Source organism: Ovis aries, chromosome X, assembly GCF_016772045.2.
Source record: "Ovis aries strain OAR_USU_Benz2616 breed Rambouillet chromosome X, ARS-UI_Ramb_v3.0, whole genome shotgun sequence".
Classification (NCBI taxonomy): Eukaryota; Metazoa; Chordata; class Mammalia; order Artiodactyla; family Bovidae; genus Ovis; species Ovis aries.
The window spans coordinates 55,013,672-55,031,790 of NC_056080.1; the positions used below are offsets into that span (position 1 = coordinate 55,013,672).

Sequence of the window (18,119 nt, forward strand, 5' to 3'; positions counted from 1 at the left end):
GAACTTCAAGATGTTCTAGCTGGAATTAGAAAAGGCAGAGGAACCAGAGATCAAATTGCCAACATCTGTTGCATCATAGTAAAAGCTAGAGAATTCCAGGAAAACATCTATTTCTGCTTTATTGACTACACTAACATCATGAGAAACGCTGGACTGGAAGAAACACAAGCTGGAATCAAGATTGCTGGGAGAAATATCAATAACCTCAGATATGCAGATGACACCACCCTTATGGCAGAAAGTGAAGAGGAACTAAAAAGCCTCTTGATGAAAGTGAAAGTGGAGAGTGAAAAAGTTGGCTTAAAGCTCAACATTCAGAAAACGAAGATCATGGCATCTGGTCCCATCACTCCATGGGAAATAGATGGGAAACAGTAGAAACAGTGTCAGACTTTATTTTGGGGGGCTCCAAAATCACTGCAGATGGTGATTTCAGCCATGAAATTAAAAGACACTTACTCCTTGGAAGAAAAGTTATGACCAACCTAGATAGTATATTCAAAAGCAGAGACATTACTTTGCCGACTAAGGTCCGTCTAGTCAAGGCTATGGTTTTCCAGTGGTCATGTATGGGTGTGGGAGTTGGACTGTGAAGAAGGCTGAGCGCCGAAGAATTGATGCTTTTGAACTGTGGTGTTGGAGAAGACTCTTGAGAGTCCCTTGGACTGCAAGGAGATCCAACCAGTCCATTCTGAAGGAGATCAACCCTGGGGTTTCTTTGGAGGGAATGATGCTAAAGCTGAAGCTCCAGTACTTTGGCCACCTCATGCGAAGAGTTGACTCACTGGAAAAGACTCTGATGCTGGGAGGGATTGGGGGCAGGAGGAGAAGGGGACGACCGAGGATGAGATGGCTGGATGGCATCACGGACTCGATGGACGTGAGTCTGAATGAACTCCGGGAGATGGTGATGGACAGGGAGGCCTGGCATGCTGTGATTCATGGGGTCGCAAAGAGTTGGACACGACTGAGCGACTGAACTGAACTGAACTGAATGCCTTTGACTGCATGGATCACAACAAACTGTGGGAAATTCTTCAAGAGATGGGAATACCAGACTACCTTACCCACCTCCTGCGAAATCTGTATGCAGGTCAAGAAGCAACAGTTAGAAAAGGAAATAGAACAATGAACTGGTTCCAAATTGGGAAAGGAGTGTATTAAGGCTATATATTGTCACCCTGCTTATTTAAGTTATATGAAGAGTACATCATGAGAAATGAGAGTCTGATTGAAGCACAAGCTGGAATCAAAATTGCCAGGAGAAATACCAGTAGCCTCACATATGCAGATGACACCACACTTATGGCGAAGAGGAGTTAAAGAGCCTCTTGATGAAAGTGAAAGAGGAGAGTGAAAAAGCTGGCTTAAAGCTCAACATTTAAAAAAAAAAAAAAAAAAAAAAAACAACTAAGATCATGGCATCCGGTCCCATCACTTCATGGGAAATAGATGGGGAAACAATGGAAACAGTGAGAGACTTTATATTCTTGGGCTCCAAAATCACTGCAGACAGTGACTGCAGTCATGAAATTAAAAGACGCTTGCTCCTTGGAAGAAAAGCAACGACAAACCTAGAAAGCATATTAGAAGGCAGAGATATTACTTTGCTGACAAAGGTCCGTCTTGTCAAAGCTATGGTTTTTCATTAGTCACGTATGGATGTGAGAGTTGGACCATAAAGAAAGCTGAGTGCCGAAGAATTGATGCTTTTGAACTGTGGTGTTGGAGAAGACTCTTGAGAGTCCCTTGGACTGCAAGGAGATCCAACCAGTCCATCCTAAAGGAAATCAGTCCTGAATATTCATTGGAAGGACTGATGCTGAAGCTGAAACTCAAATACTTTGGCCACCTGATGGGAATAACTGACTCATTAGAATAGACTCTGATGCTGGGAAAGATAGAAGGCAGAAGGAGAAGTGTATGACAGAGGATGAGATGGTTGGATGGCATCGCTGACTTGATGGAGATGAGTTTGAGCAAGCTCCGGCAGTTGGTGATCCACAGGGAAACCTGGCGTGCTGCAGTCCATGTGGACACAAAGGACTGAACAAAATTGAGTGACTGAACTGAAAATTGATCCACTTGGCTGTACAGTAGAAACTAATACAACATTGTAAAGCAACTCTACTCAAAAAATAAAAGGCTAGTAAACAAAACAACAGCAACAAGAATGAATGTAATATTTCATTCCTTTTTATGGATGAATAATATTCCATTCTAAGTGTTTCTATTGCTTCCTATCCTCATCTACACTTTATAATCTTTTGTTTCATTTTTAATGAAAGTATAATTGAGTTATAAAAGTATGTACAGTATTCAATTTTTTGCAGATTATATTCCATTATGGATTTTTACAAGATATCGTATATACTTCCTCATGCAGTATATATACTATATATACTGCATATTTCCTATATAGTAAATCCTTGTTGTTTATCTATTTTATGTATAGTACTTTGTATCTATTAATCCCATACTCTTAATTTGTCCCTCCTCTACTTCCTCTCCCATTTCAAAAACCCAAGCTTTTTTCTTTCTCTGTGAGTCTATTTATCAAATTTATTTGTATTATTTTTTAGATTCTGCATAAAAATAATATCATATCAGTCAGTTCAGTTGCTCAGTCGTGTTCTACTCTTTGCAACCCCATGAATCGCAGCACGCCAGGCCTCCCTGTCCATCACCAACTCCCGGAGTTTACCCAAACTCATGTCCATTGAGTCGGTGATACCATCTAACCATCTCATCCTCTGTCGTCCATTGTATTTGTCTTTCTCTGACTTATTTCACTAAGCATAATATTCTCTAGGTCCATGCACTTTGCTGCAAATGGAAAGATTTATTTCCTTTTATGACAGTAATATTCCATTGTGTATATGTTTCATACTTTCTTAAACCATACTTTCTGATGGACACTTGGGTTACTTCCACATCTTGGCTGTTGTAAATAGTGCTGCTAAGAGCATTGAGATGCATGTATCTTATCAAATTAGAGTTTTCATTTTTTCCAGATACATACCAAGTAGTAGAAATGCTGGATCATATGGTTTAGTTTTTTATGAAAACTCCATACTGTTTTCCACAGTGATTACACAAATTTACATTCCCACAAACAGTGTAGGAGGGTTCTCTTTTCTATAAATCCTCTCTAGCATCAATTATTTATATACCTTTTGATGATAACCATTCTGAGTGCTGTGAAGAGATACCTCATTATAGTTTTTTTCCCTATTTGCATTTCCCTATTGCATTTCCCTAATAATTAGTGATATTGAGATCTTTTTGTTAGCCAACTGTATTTCTTCTTTAGAAAAATGTCTTTTTAAGTTTTCTGCACATTTTTTGATTGGGTTATTTGTTTTTTTCAGTATTGAGTTGTATGGGTTGTTTGTATATATTGGATATTAACTGCTTCTTGGTCACATTGCAAATATTTTCTCTCACTCCATAGGTTATCTTTTCATTTTGTTGATGGTTTTCATTACTGTGCAAAAGCTTTTAAGTTTGATTATGTCCTATTTTTAAATATTTTCCAATTATTTGTTTTGCTTTGGGAAACTGATCTAAGAAAATATTGCTATGATTTATGTCAAGGAATGTTTTGCCCCTGTTCTCCTCTAGAAGTGTTATGTCTTAAAATTTAGGTCTTTAACCATTTTGAGTTTATTTTTGTATGTGGTTTAAGGGAATATTCTAATTTTTTTTAATCTACATGTCCAGTTTTCCCAGCACCACTTACTGAAGAGACTCTCTTTTGTCTATTGTATAATCTTGCCTCCTTTGTCATGGGCCATATCTGTGTGGGTTTATTTCTGGGCTCTCTATTTTATTCCATTGATCCATGTGTCTGTTTTAGTGCCAATACTATAATGTTTTCATTACTGTTGCTTTGTATTACTACACAGTCTGAAGATCTGAAGTTAGGGGGTGTGATTCTTCCAGCTTTCTAATTCTTTGTCAAGATTTTTTTTTTTTTTTTTGCAATTCTGGGTCTTTTTTGGTTTCCTACAAATTTTAGGATTATCTGTTCTAGTTCTGTGAAAAATGTTATGGGTATTTTGATAGGAATTGCATTAAATCTATAGATTTCTTTGGGTAGTATGGCCATTTTAGCAATATTAGTTCTTCCATTCTAAGAACAAGTGATTATCTTTCCATTTCTTTGAGTAATATTTAATCACTTTTATCAAAATTTTATAGTTTTCATATGATGAGTCTTTCACCTCTATTCCTAGAGTTAAATAAGATTTTTTTCACTTTCATTTTCTGATATTTCACTATTAGTGTATAGAAATACAAAAGATTTCTGGGTATTAAACTTGTATCCTAGTCCCTTTCTGAAATCATTTATTAGTTCTAGTAGTTTTACATATAGACTTTAGTATTCTGTATATAGAGTAGCATGTCATCTTCAGATAATGAGTTTTATTCCTTCTATTCCAATTTGGACAATGTTTGTTTCTTTTGCTTGCCTCATGGCTATATCCAAGACTTCTAATAATATGTAAAACAGAAGCAGTGAGAGTTGGCATCTTTGTCTTATTCCTCAATTTGGCTGGAAGGTTTTCAGCTTTTCTCCACCGAGTATTATGTTTGCCATGAGTTTGTTGTAAACAAACACATCTTTATTATATCCACTTTGATGAGAATTTTTATTTTGAATTTTGTCAGATGCTTCTTATGCATTTATTGAGATTATCAAGTGCTTTTTCCTTTTTGTTAATGTGCTGTATCACATTGATTGATTTCTGTATGTTGAACCACCCTTGTGACTCTAGAATGAATCCAGCTTTATCATCATGTATGATCCTTTTTATGTATTGTAACATTTGTTTGCTAATATTTTGTTGAGGATTTTTGCATCTATATTCTTCAAAGATATTAGCCTTTGATTTTCTTTTTTGTTGTGTTTTGTCTGGTTTAGGTATCAGGGTAATGGTGGCCTCATAGAATGAATTTGGAAGTGTTCCCTCTTCTTCAATTTTTGAATACTTTGAGAATATAGGTGTCAACTCATCTAAATGTTTGGTAAAATTCACCTGTGAAGCCATCTGGTCCTGGACTTTCCTTTCTTGAGAGTGGTGTTTTATTACTGATTTAGTTTTATTACTAGTAATTGGTCTAATAATGGTTTCTATTTCTTCTTGGTTCAGTCTTGGGAGATTGTACATTTCTAGGAATTTGTCCATTTCTTCTACATTGTCCTTTTTATTATCATATACTTTTTCATAGAAATCTCTTATGATCCTTTGTATTTCTGTGGTATCAGTTGTAAATTCTCCTTTTTCATTTCTGATTTTATTTACTTGGATCCTCTCTCTTCTTTTTTATGATTCTGACTAAATGTTTATCAATTTTATCTTTTAAAGAACCAGCTCTTAGTGTCATTGATCTTTTCCATTTTTTAGTCTCTATTTCATTTATTTATTACAGAAGAAATTTTTATCATTTACTTCCTTCTATTAACTTTTGGTTATATTTGTTTTTCTTTTTCTAGTTCCTTTAGGTATAAAATTATAGATTGTTTATATGAGATTTTCCCACCATTCTTTCACCTCACTTATCCTCTGTTCTGCCTCAGTTATTCTACTGTTGGTTCCCTCTGGAGGGTTTTTGGTCTTATTTATTGCATTATTCATTATTGATTGACTCTTTTTTATTTTTTCTAGGTCCTTGTTAGACATTTCTTGCATTTTCTCAATCCTTGTCTCTAATCTATTTATCTGTAACTCCATTTTGTTTTCAAGATTTTGGATCATCTTTACTATCACTATTCTGAATTCTTTTCAGGTAGACTCCCTATCTCCTCCTTTTTTATTTGCTTTGGTGGATTTTTATCATGTTCCTTCACCTGCTGAATATTTCTCTGCTTTTGCATTTTGTTTAGATTGCTGTGTTTGGGGTGCCCTTACTGCAGGCTGGAAGTTCGTGGTTCCTCTTAATTGTGGAGTCTGCTCCCTATGGGTAGGGTTAGACTAATGGCTTGTCAAGGATTTCTGATTGGGGGAGCTTGTGTCTGTCTTCTGGTGGGTGGAGCTGGATCTCTTCTCTCTGGAGTGCAATGAAGTGTCCAATAGTGAGTTTTGGAGTTTCTATGGGTTTGGCATGGCTTTGGGCAGCCTGTTTTTTAATGTTCAGGGTTGTGTTTCTGTTTTGCTGGAGAATTAGTATGGTGTGTCTTGCACTGGAACCTTTTGGCTCTTGGGTGGAGCTTGATTTCAGTGTAGGTGTAGACACTTTTGGGTGAGCTCTTGTCTATTAATGTTTCCTAGAGTTAGGAGTTCTCTGATGTTTCACAGTTTTGGAGTTAAGCCTCCTGCCTCTGGGTTTCAGCCCTTCTCTTACAGTAGCCTAAAGAATTTTCCATCCATACAGCATAGAAGATAAAACCCCTAGGTTATTGGTGAAATGACTCTCCACAGCCAGGAGCACCCAGAGAGATTCACAGAGTGATATACAGAAGAGAAGAGGGACCAGGAGGAGAAAAGGGGAAGTCAAAAGGGGAGGGAGCAATCTAGCCAGTAATCAAATCCCTAAGTACTCTCCATAGCCTGGAACACCCAGAGAGATTCACAGAGTTATGTAGAGAAGAGAAGAGGGAGGAAGGAGATAGAGGTGACCAGGAGGAGAAAAGGGAGAGTCAAAAGAGGAGAGAGCAATCAACCCGGTAATCAAATTCCTAAGTGAAAATGGATACCAAATATTAGATTCTTAGCAGTACAAAATTGATAACAAATATCAAAAAGCAAAGATTAAAAACCTAGAATAGATGTTAGACTCTCAAAAATACAATATAAAAATACAAAACATAATCACAAAATTTTTTAAAATATATATGGAACTTGTTTTTAAAAAATAGGTTTTTTAAAGTAATAGTAGGCTATAAAAATGAAAGTTAAAGGAGTAATAAAAAACTAATTTTAAAACAATAATTAAAAAGTGATAATAGTAAAAATATATCTAGAAATTTCTCTTTGGCTGTTGTGGGCAGTGTGGGGTCAGTTCAGTGTCAGATGGTCCCTTGTTCCGGCTTGTACTTGTTCTCAAGGTCTATAGGTACCCTTAAAATGCACAGTCTCCATTACTAAATGCAGGGTTTTAATCTGTTGCACCTGTCACTTCCAGAGCAGTTCCCCCTTCTTTGTTTATTTTGGCTTCCTTCCTCTGCAAGTCTCTTCAGTATCTAATTTCCACCCTGACACTAGGGGGCAAAGGTGGCCACTAATTTAGGCTCACTTGTTCAGTTGTGTTGTGGGGAGGGAGGGACACTGCAAACAAATACCACTGGCATGCAGTGGGGAATGCTCACAGTGGATGGACCACATTAGGTTTGCCACAGCCCAAGGCAGCATGTACTTCCCAGGTCTACACTGCTCAGGCTCCAGGGTGCTCTGCAGGGGCACTGTCCCAAGTGGGCCCTGCATTTCATGCAATTCCCAGGTATAAGCCACTCAGGTTCTCCACAGGGGCTCAGACCCAGATGGGCTGTGTGTTTTGTGCCCTTCCCAGGTCCGAGCAGCTCAGGCAACTGGGTGCTTGACGAGAGCACTGTCCCAGGTGGGCTGTGCTTTTATTCACCTCCCTGGTCCTGGTCACTCAGTTTCCCAGGTGTGCCACTAGAACACAGTCCCAGGTGTTTTGTGTGTCTCCTCTGGGGAGCTGATCTTAGGCTGTGACACTCCTGACAGATGTCAACCTTCCAGGATCCCAGGAAGATGTGGTTAGCAACTGGGAACCTGCTCACAGTTTGGTGGAAGATGCAGTCTCTGGGGCTGAGCTTGCAGCAGCCCCTTACCTTTTGGCTGTCACAGGCCAGCCTCTCTGCCTTCAGGGAGGGAGGGCCCTGTGTGGCAGCCAGCTTGCTCTTCTTTGGTATTCACTCAATCCTTTGTTCTGTGATAGTGCCAAGGGTCACCGTGAGGCTTTAGAGCCTTTTGCAGGAAAAGCCTTTTTTTTGGTCTCTGGTGTTCCCAGGATTTGGGTTATCTCACCTTAGCTCCTTCAGCATGTCCTCAGGGCATTCAGGCCCAGTCCTTACCCTAAGGACCAATGATGCAGCCCACGTCCCCCTGCCCAACCCCCACTTGCTGCAGAAGGACATCAGCGTCTGGGCCACTTCTCTGCTGGCAGTTGTGGTTAGGTGCATATTCTGCGGATTTTTTTTCCCCTCCCAGTTATGTTGCCCTCTGAGATTCCAAAACTCCCCACAGACATGGCTGTGAGAGCATTAAACTTCTCCTTCACGACTCCCTCCCCAGGAAGGGTCTCCATCCCTAAATCTTTTGTCTCTGTTTTTGTCTTTTATATTTTGTCCTATCTCCTATTGAAGAGATTGGGCTGCCTTTCTGGGTGCCTGGTGTCCTCCACCAGTGTTCAGAAGTTGTTTTGTGGAAGTTGCTCAACATTCAAATGATCTTTTGATGAATTTGTCGGGGAGAAAGTGGTTTCCCGTCCTATTCCTCTGCCATCTTGGGATTGCCCCCTCCAGTTTTGTTTTATCTCCTTGTAGTTTATTTATAGTCTCATAACATTGTGGTCAGAAGAGTTGTTTGATATAATTTCAATTTTCTTAAAATTTACTGAGATGTTTTCTTCAGCCTAACATGTGATCTATTCTGGATAATTTTCCATGTATAGTCAAAAGTAACTTATTTTCTGCTGCTTTTGAATGGAATATATATAAAGAACAGTTTGTCTTATGTATTAAGGACAATATTTCCTTATTGGTTTTCTATCTAGATAATCTGTTTATTGATATGTAGGTTGTTATTTGCTCTTGTGTTGGGTGTATATATGTTTTCAATTGTTATATGTTCTTCTTGGTTTGATCCCTATGTCATTATGTAACATCTTCCTTTGTCTTTGTTATAGTCTTTGTTTTAAACTCTATTCTGTGTGATGTAACTATTGCTATCCTGGCTTTTGTTTAATTTCCATTTACATTAAATACTCTTTTCCATTCTCTCACTGTCAGTCTGTATATATCTTTAGATCTTCAGTGAATTTCTTTTAGGTGCATATATATGGGTTTTTTTTTTTTAATCCCTTCAGCTACTCTACATATTCTTTTTGGAGCATTTAGTTCATATTTATATTTAAAGTGACTACTGATAAGTATTGCTTATTGCTATTTTTTCATTATTTTTGTATTTCTTTTTGTTCTTTTCTTCTTTTCCTCTCTTCCTTTGTGATATGAAGGCCACCTTTAGTGTTATGTTTGGTGGCTCAGAGGGTAAAGCGTCTGCCTGCATGCAGGAGACCTGAGTTCGATCCCTGGGTCTGGAAGATCCCTGGAGAAGGAAATGGAAACCCACCCCAGTACTCTTGCCTGGAAAATCCCATGGACAGAGAAGCCTGGTAGGCTACAGTCCGTGGGGTGGCAAAAGAGTCGGACATGACTGAGTGACTTCACTTTCACTTTCTTTAGTATTATGTTTAGATTCCTTTCTCTTTTTTGTATGTATGGTTGTTGTTCAGTCACTCAGTCATGTCCAACCCTTTGTGACCCCATGGACTGAAGCATGCCAGGTTTCCCTGTCCTTCACCATTTTCGTGAGCTTCCTCAAACTCAGGTCCATTGAGTTGGTGATGCCATCCAACCATCTCATCCTCTGCCATTCCCTTCTCCTCCTGCTTCTATCTTTCCCAGCATCAGGATCTTTGTATGTATATCTAATAATTATATATATATATATGTTGTTGTGGTGGTTGTTTAGTTTCTAAGTTGTGTCCAACTCTTTGCAACCCCATGCACTACAGAACACCAGGCTACTCTGTCTTCCATTATCTCCCAGAGTTTGCTAAAATTGATGTCCATTAAATAAGTGATGCTATCTAGCCATTTCATCTCATCCTCTGTTGCCCCCTTCTCCTTTTGCCTTAATGTTTCCTAGCATCAGGGTCTTTTCCAATGAGTCAGCTCTTTGCATCAGGTGGCCAAACTATTGGAGCTTCAACTTAAACGTCAATCCTTCCAATGAATATTCAGGGTTGATTTCCTTTAGGATTGACTTGGTTTGATCTCTCAAGAGTCTTCTGCAGCACTCCAATTCAAAAGCATCAGTTCTTCAGTGCTCAGCCTTCTTTATGGTCCAACTCTCACATCTGTACATGACTACTGCAACAACCATAGATTTGACTATATGGTCCTTTGTCAGCAAAGTGATGTCTATTTCTCAATATGTTGTCTGGGTTGGTCATAGCTTTCCTTCCAAGGAGCAAGCATCTTTTAATTTCATGATGGCAGTCACTGTCTGCAGTGATTTTGGAGCCCAAGAAAATAAAATCTGTCACTGCTTCCACTTTTCCCCCTTCTATTAATATTTGCCATTGAGTGATGGGATCAGATGCCATGATCTTAGTTTTTTTAGTGTTGAGTTTCAAGCCAGCTATTTCACTCTCCTCTTTACCTTCATCAAGAAATACTTTGGTTCCTCTTCACTTTCTACCATTAGAGTGGTACCATCTGCATATCTGAGGTTGTTGATATTTCTCTTGGCAGTCTTGATTCCAGCTTGTGATTCATCCAGCTTGGCATTTCGCATGATGTACTCCGCATAAAAGTTAAATAAGCAGGGTGACAATATACAGCCTTGTTGCACTCCTTTCCCAATTTTGAACCAGTCAGTTGTTCGATGTCTGGTTCTAACTGTTGCTTCTTGACCATCATATTGGTTTCTCAGGAGACAGGTAAGGTGGTCCAGTACTCTAATCTCTTTAAGAATTTTCCACAGTTTGTTGTGATCCACATAGTAAAAGGCTTTAGAGTAGTCATTGAAACAGAAGTAGATGTTTTCCTGGAATTCCTTTGCATTCTCCATGATCCAATGAATGTTGGCAATTTGGGCTCTAGTTCCTCTACCTTTTCTCAACGTAGCTTGTACAACTGCAAGTTAGTTCACATACTGCTGAGACCTGTGCTGTGTGCTGTGCTTAGTCACCCAGTTGTGTCTCTTTGCAACCCTATGGACTGTAGCCCGCCAGGCTCCTCTGTCCACAGGGATTCTCCAGGCAAGAATACTGGGGTGAGTTGCCATGCCCTCCTCCAGGGGATCTTCCCAACTCAGGTATCAAACCTAGGTCTTCCACATTGCAGGCAGATTCTCTACCATCTGAGCCACCAGAAAAACCCAAGAATACTGGAGTGGATAGCCTATCCCTCCTCCAGGGGATCTTCCCAGGAGTCATACCTATGACCCAGGAATCATATCAGGGTCTCCTGCATTGCAGACGGATTCTTTACCAGCTGAGCTACCAGAGAAACCCCACTGAGGCCTAGCTTGAAAGCTGTTTCATAGTCCTAAGTTTTTGCCTCTTAATCCCACTCACTTATTTCACTCATCCCCCAACCTCTTCCACTCTGGCAACCACCAGTTTGTGTATATGAGCCCATTTCTGTTTTGTTATGTTTGTTCATGTGTTTTCTTTTCAGGTTTCACATATATATGAAATAATACTGTATTTGTGTTTCTCTATCTGATTTATTTCACTTAGCATAATAACCTCCAAGTCCATCCATGTTGCCACAAATGACAAAATGTTCTCTTTTATGGCTGTGTGATATACCATTATATATATAAAAATATAGACATGTATGTACATTATATATATATTATATGTGTGTATGTATATACATATGTGTGTATATGTATGTATTATATATGTATACATTATATCTGTGTGTATATATATATATATATATATATAACATGTTCTTTATCCATTCACCTATGAATGGACACTTACAGTGGTTCCATATTTTTGTTATTTTAAATAGTATTCAGTGAACATAGGGGTATGTATATCTTTTTGAGTTAGTGTTTTCATTTCTTTGGATAAATACCTAGAAGTGGAATTGATGGGTTGCATGGTAGTTCTATTTTTAGTTCTTTTGAGGAATCTTCATAATGTTTTACATAGTGGCTGCATCAATTTACATTCCCACCAACATTGCACAAGGGAACCTTTTCTCTACATCCTCACCATCAGTTGTTGTTTCTTGTATTTTTGAAAAGTCATCAGAAACTTGTGAGGTGATAGCTTATTGTCATTTTGATTTGCATTTCCCTGATGATTAAAGATGTTGAGCATCTTTCCATGTGCCTGTTGGCTATCTATATGTCTACATTGGCAAATGTCTGTTCAGGTCCTCTGCCCATTTATTAACCAGTTTGTTTGTTTGTTTGTTTGTTTTTTGTATTGGGTTGTATGTGTTCCTGATATATTTTCCGTATCAACCACTTACTGGGTATATCACTTGCAATTATCTTCGTCCAGTCAGGAGGTTCTCTTTTCATTTGGTTGGTGTTTTCCTTCACTGTGCAAAAGTCTTTGTTTCATATAGTTCCATTTGTTTATTTTTGCTTTTGTTGCCTTCCCTGAGGATACATATACAAAAAAAAAATATTTCAAAGAGCTCATTGCTTATGTTTTCTTCTAGTTTTATGGTTTCAAGTCTTACATTTAAGCCTCTAATCCATTTTATTTTATTTTCATGTATTTGTAAGAAAGTGGTCCAGTTTCATTCTTTTCAATACAGCTGTCCAGTTTTATTGAAGAGGCTGTCTTTTTTTCCATTTATATTCTTATTATCTCTTTTGTCATAAGTTAGCTGATCATATGAGTGTGGATTTATTTATGGACTCTCTGTTCTTTTCCCTTGATCTGTGCCAGTTCCATACTGCTATGAATTCTATAGCTTTGTAGTATGGAAGTGTGACAGCTCTAGTTTTGTTCTGTCAAGATTGCTTTGGCTATTAGGAGTCTTTTGTGTTTTCATCTAAGAACTGTGTTTTTTCTTGTTCTGTGAAATATGCCATTGATATTTTGATAGGGATTGCATTTAATCTGTTGATTACTTTGGGGAGTATGGACATTTTAACAATATTGAGTCATCCAGTTCATGACTGTGATATATTTTTCCATATTTTGGTGTGTCATCCTCAGTTTCTTTAATCATTGTCTTATTGTTTTGAGGTTACAGGTCTTTTTACTTCCTTGGTTAAATTTATTCCTAGGTATTTTATTATCTTTGATGCAATTATAAATTGGATTCTTTTCTTCATTTCTCTTTCTGATAGTTCATCATTAGTGTATAGAAATGCAACAGGTTCCTGTATATTAATTTTGTGTCTGCAAATTTCTTAATTCATTACCTTTACTACATTTTTGGTGCAGTCTTTGGTGTCTTCTCTATGTAGTATTCTGTCATATGAAAATAGTGATTTTTTTACTTTTGCTTTTCTTATTTTGATGATTTTATTTCTTTTTTGAACCTCATTGCTATGGCTAGGTTGAGGATTTTTGCATCTATATTTATCAAAGATGTTGGCCTGTAATTTTCTTTCTTGTAGTGTTTTTGTCTGGTTTTGGTATCAGGATAATGGTGGCCCTATAGAATGAGTCTGGAAGTAGTCCTTTGTCATTTTTTTTGAAACTGATAGATATTAACTCTTCTTAAAATATTTAATAGAATTCATCATGAAGCCATCTGGACCTTGATTTTTCTATGGGAGGGTTTTTTGATTACTGATTCAATTTCATTACTAGTAATGAGTCAGTTCATATTTTCTGTTTCTTTGTGATTCTGTATTGGATGATTATATGATCTAGAAGTTTTTTTCATTTCTTCTAGGTTGTTTAATTTGTTGGCATATAATTGTTCATAGTATTCTCTTATAATCCTTTGTATTTCTGGTGTGTAAAGTTATAATTTTTCCTTTTTAATTTCTGATTATCTTTTTTGGGGTGCTCCTTTTTTTCTTGATCAGTCTAACTAAATAGTTTCTTGATTTTGCTTGTCTTTTTAATGCCATGATCTTACTTTTTTCAGCGTTGAGTTTCAAGCCAGCTTTTTAACTCTCCCTTTTAACCCTCATCAAGAGACTCTTTAATTCCTCTCTTAAACCAGCTCTTACTTTCATTGATCTTTTGTATTTTTTAGACTCTATCTCATTTATTTCCTCTATTATCAATTATTTTCTTCCTTCTCCTAAGTTTGGGCTTTGCTTCTTCTTCTTTTTGTAGTTCCTTTAAATGGATATTTAGATTCTTTGAGATTTTTGTTTCTTCAAATACACCTGTATTGTTATAAAACTCCCTCCCGCTTTTGCTGTGTCCCATAGATTTTGGGACATGCAAAAGAAGCTCAAACTACACTACACTGTGCTCATTTCACATGCCAGCAAGGTTATGCTCAAAATCATTCAAACTAGGCTTCAGCAATACGTGAACTAAGAACTTGTAAATGTACAAGCTGGGTTTTGAAGAGGCAGAGGAATCAGAGATTAAATTGCCAACATTCATTGGATCATGGAGAAGGCAAAGGAGTTCCAGGAAAACATCTACTTCTGCTTCACTGACTACTCTAAAGCCTTTGACTGTGTGGCTCACAACAAACTGTGGAAAATTCTTAAACAGATAGGAATACCAGACCACCTTACCTGCCTCCTGAGAAATCTCTATGCAGATCAAAGAAAAAAAAAAAAACAGAACTGGACTTGGAACAACTGACTGGTTCAAAATTGGGAAAGGAATATGAAAAGGCTGTATATTGTCACCCTGCTTATTTAACTTATATGCAGAGTACATCATGAGAAATGCTGGGCTGGAAGAAGCACAAGCTGGAATCAAGATTGCCAGGAGAAATATCAACAACCTCAGATATGCAGATGGTACCACTCTAATGGTAGAAAGTGAAAAGGAATTAAAGAGTCTCTTGATGAGAGTTAAAAGGGAGAGTGAAAAAGCTGGCTTGAAACTCAACGCTGGAAAAACTAAGATCATGGCATCTGGTCCTATCACTCAATGGCAACTATTAATAGAAGGGGAAAAAGTGGAAGAGGTGACAGAGTTTATTTTCTTGGGCTCCAAAATCACTGCAGACAGTGACTGCCATCATGAAATTAAAAGATGCTTGCTGCTTGGAAGGAAAGTTATGACAAACCTGGACAGTGTATTAACAAACAGAGACATCACTTTGCTGACAAAGGACCATATAGTCAAATCTATGGTTGTTGCAGTAGTCATGTATGGATGTGAGAGTTGAACCATAAAGAAGGCTGAGTGCCAAAGAATTGATGCTTTCAAACTATGGTGCTGGAGAAGACTCTTGAGAGTGACTTGGACTACAAGGATATCAAACCAGTCAGTGTATTAGCCACTCAGTTGTGTCTGACTCTTTGCAGTCCCATGGACTATAGCCTGCCATGCTCCTCTGTCCATGGGATTTCCCAGGCAAGAATACTGAAGTGGGTTGCTGTTTCCTTCCTAAAGGAAATCAACCCTGAATATTCATTAGAAAGACTGATGCTGAAGCTGAAGCTGAAGCTTCAATACTTCGGCCACCTGATGTGAAAAGCCGACTCACTAGGAAAGGCCCTGGTGCTGGGAAAGATTGAAAGCAAGAGAAGAGTGTAACAGAGGATGAGATGGTTAGATAACATCACCAACTCAATGAACATGAATTTGAGCAAACTCCAAGAGACAGTGGAGGACAGGGGAGCCTGGCATGATACAGACCTTGGGGTTGCAAAGATTTGGACACGACTTAACACTGAATACAACAACATAGATTTTAGAGGTGTTTTTCCATTTTCATTTGTCTCAAGGTATATTTAGATTTTTTTATTGACCTATTGGTTATTTAGCAGCACGTCATTTAGTGTCCTTATGTTTGTGTTTCTTCCAGTTTTTTTCATGTAGTTGATTTCTAATTTCATAGTGTTGTTTTCAGAAAAGATGTTTACCATGATTTGAATCTTCTTACATTTAATGTGACTTTGTTTTATGGCTTAGCATGTGATGTATCTGAAGAATGTTCTATGCACACTTGAAAAGAATATGTATTCTGCTGCTTTCTTATAGAATGTTCTATGTATATCTATTAAGGTAATCTCATGTGTTAAGGTAATCTAATTTGTTAAGGCCAGCGTTTCCTTATTGACTACCTGTTGGCTGATGTATCCATTGATGTAACTGGGATATTAAAGTCCTCTAAAATTCTTGTGTTTCTGTCTCTTTCTTCAGTTATTTCTGTTAATATTTGCTTTATATATTTAGGTGCTCCTCTGTTGAGTGCATAAATGTTTACAAATGTTATATATTCTTGTTGGATTGACCCCTTTATCATAATTTAATGCCCTTCCTTGTTTTGTTACAGTCTTTGTGTTAAAGTCTGTTTTGTCAAATATAAGTGTTGCTATTATGGCTTTCTTTTAATATCCATTTGCACTTTCAGTCTGTGTGTGGCTTTAGATCTGAAGTGAGTTTCTTGTCAGCAGCATATATGTGCCCTATTTTGGTATCCGTTCAGCCCTCTATTTCTTCTGATTGGAGAATTCATCCATTTAAATTTAAAGTGATTATTGATAGGTATTTACTTACTGCTATTTTGTTCATTGTTTTCTGGTTGTTTTTGTAGTTCTCTGTTCTTGTCTTCTCCTCTTGGTTTCTTGTGTTTTGATGGATTCCTTTAGTAATATGTTAGGGTTCCTTAAGAAAGTAAATCTAGTAACCATCAGTGACATACTGAACAGCACAGGGAACTCTGATCAATATTCTATAATAATCTAAATGAGAAAAGAACATGAAAAAGAATATATACATGTACATGTGTAACTGAATCACTTCACTGTATACCTAAAACTAACACAACATTGTTAATCAGTTATACTCCAGTATAAAATAAAAGTTTTAAAGAAAAGTAAATCTTAAGTTTTCATCACAAGGAAAAAATGTATCCATGTATAATTATTGATTTAACTAGACTCACTCTGGTGACAATTTCACAATGTATACAGATATCAGGTCGTTAGGTTGTATACCTGAAATTAATGTAATGTTTATTTCAATTATATTGTCATTTAAAAATAAGACAACTCTGGTTGTCCTCTGGATCTTTTTCAATTAATTTTGCCTAATTAGGCCAGGTTCATGTCATCTAGTAACTGTGTAATTTTTCAGGAAGTGATGCTTGAAGATATCAGAAATCTGGGAAGTATGCCATTAGTAGGGAAGGTGGCCGAGTCTTAGGTTTTTTACTTCAAAGTTTGACCTTGAGCAAAATCCTTTTCCTCTCTGAGCTTTGGTTTTCTTATTTCTAAAACAAATTTAATAATGTCTTCCCTAACACACATGACTGTTGTAAGGTTTGAAGTATAATAACATATTATCAGGATTAGCACTCTTATACTACAAGTAAACTCCCCATTCTGTAGGCCACTAAAATTGTACCCTAGGACTGGCATCTACTCAGTGCCTATAATAGTATCTTCTGAAAGGCACCTTTGAAAGGAACAGGGTTCAGAGACCACATTCAAGGATGATGCAGACTCAAAATGGAAAAAGACGTTGAGTCAGGAGTATGTGTATGGCACCAAATCTCAAAAAGGGAGTTTTGAGTACTAAGCACTTAAATTTTGGAATTGAGACAAAATGATGCTCTATGTTATCCTTTTTTCACCCCACTCATGTTTTTCTTTTTTTCTTTCTTCTCCTGTCGTTCCAGGTGCATGATGACTGCAGGAGACGGTTTTCCAAGGAATGCTGGTTTGGAAGTCATCGATCATCAGTCATTCCTCCCACTGCCCTGAGCGACCCCAAAGGTGATGGTGAGTAGCTAAATGTTAATCTCAGAAATACATTGTGGAGGGAAGGAGGGTGCAAAGCCTGGGGGAAATGACTGCAATTAAATTATTCTGGTCAACTAGTCAAGCATTTCTGAAAGTACAAGTGTGCAAATGTGTAGAGCATACCTGTGTGCTCCGCAGCTCAGTGTGTCCTACTCTTTGCAACCCCATGGACCATAGCCCACCGGGCTCCTCTGTTCATGGGATTTTCCCAGCACAAATACTGGAGTGGGTTGCCATTTCCTCCTCCAGAGGATCTTCCTGACCCAGGAATCAGACCTGCGTCTCCTGTGTCTTGTGCATTGCATGCAGATTCTTTACCGCTGAGCCACCAGGAAAGCCCCTATGTGTAAAGACAGCTCATGATTTTTAGACCTTTGGGATGGTGAGTGTAGATGTATCTGTATGTGGGGATGTTCTTTGTAGCCTCTGTCACAGTTGTTACCAAATGATCAGAATTCATTTCAGCTTTTTCTTGATTTCCAGACA

At 37.7% G+C, this 18,119-nt stretch overlaps 1 protein-coding gene across 1 annotated transcript in view; it reads left to right on the forward strand.

Moving 5' to 3' along the window:
* DGKK (diacylglycerol kinase kappa) overlaps positions 1 to 18,119 on the forward strand; it is a 179,206-nt gene that overhangs the window by 97,094 nt on the left and 63,993 nt on the right. The window contains exon 8 of the mRNA XM_042242317.2: positions 17,510 to 17,612. Coding sequence (XP_042098251.1) covers positions 17,510 to 17,612 — 103 coding nt within the window. The remainder of the gene's footprint in view (positions 1 to 17,509; positions 17,613 to 18,119) is intronic.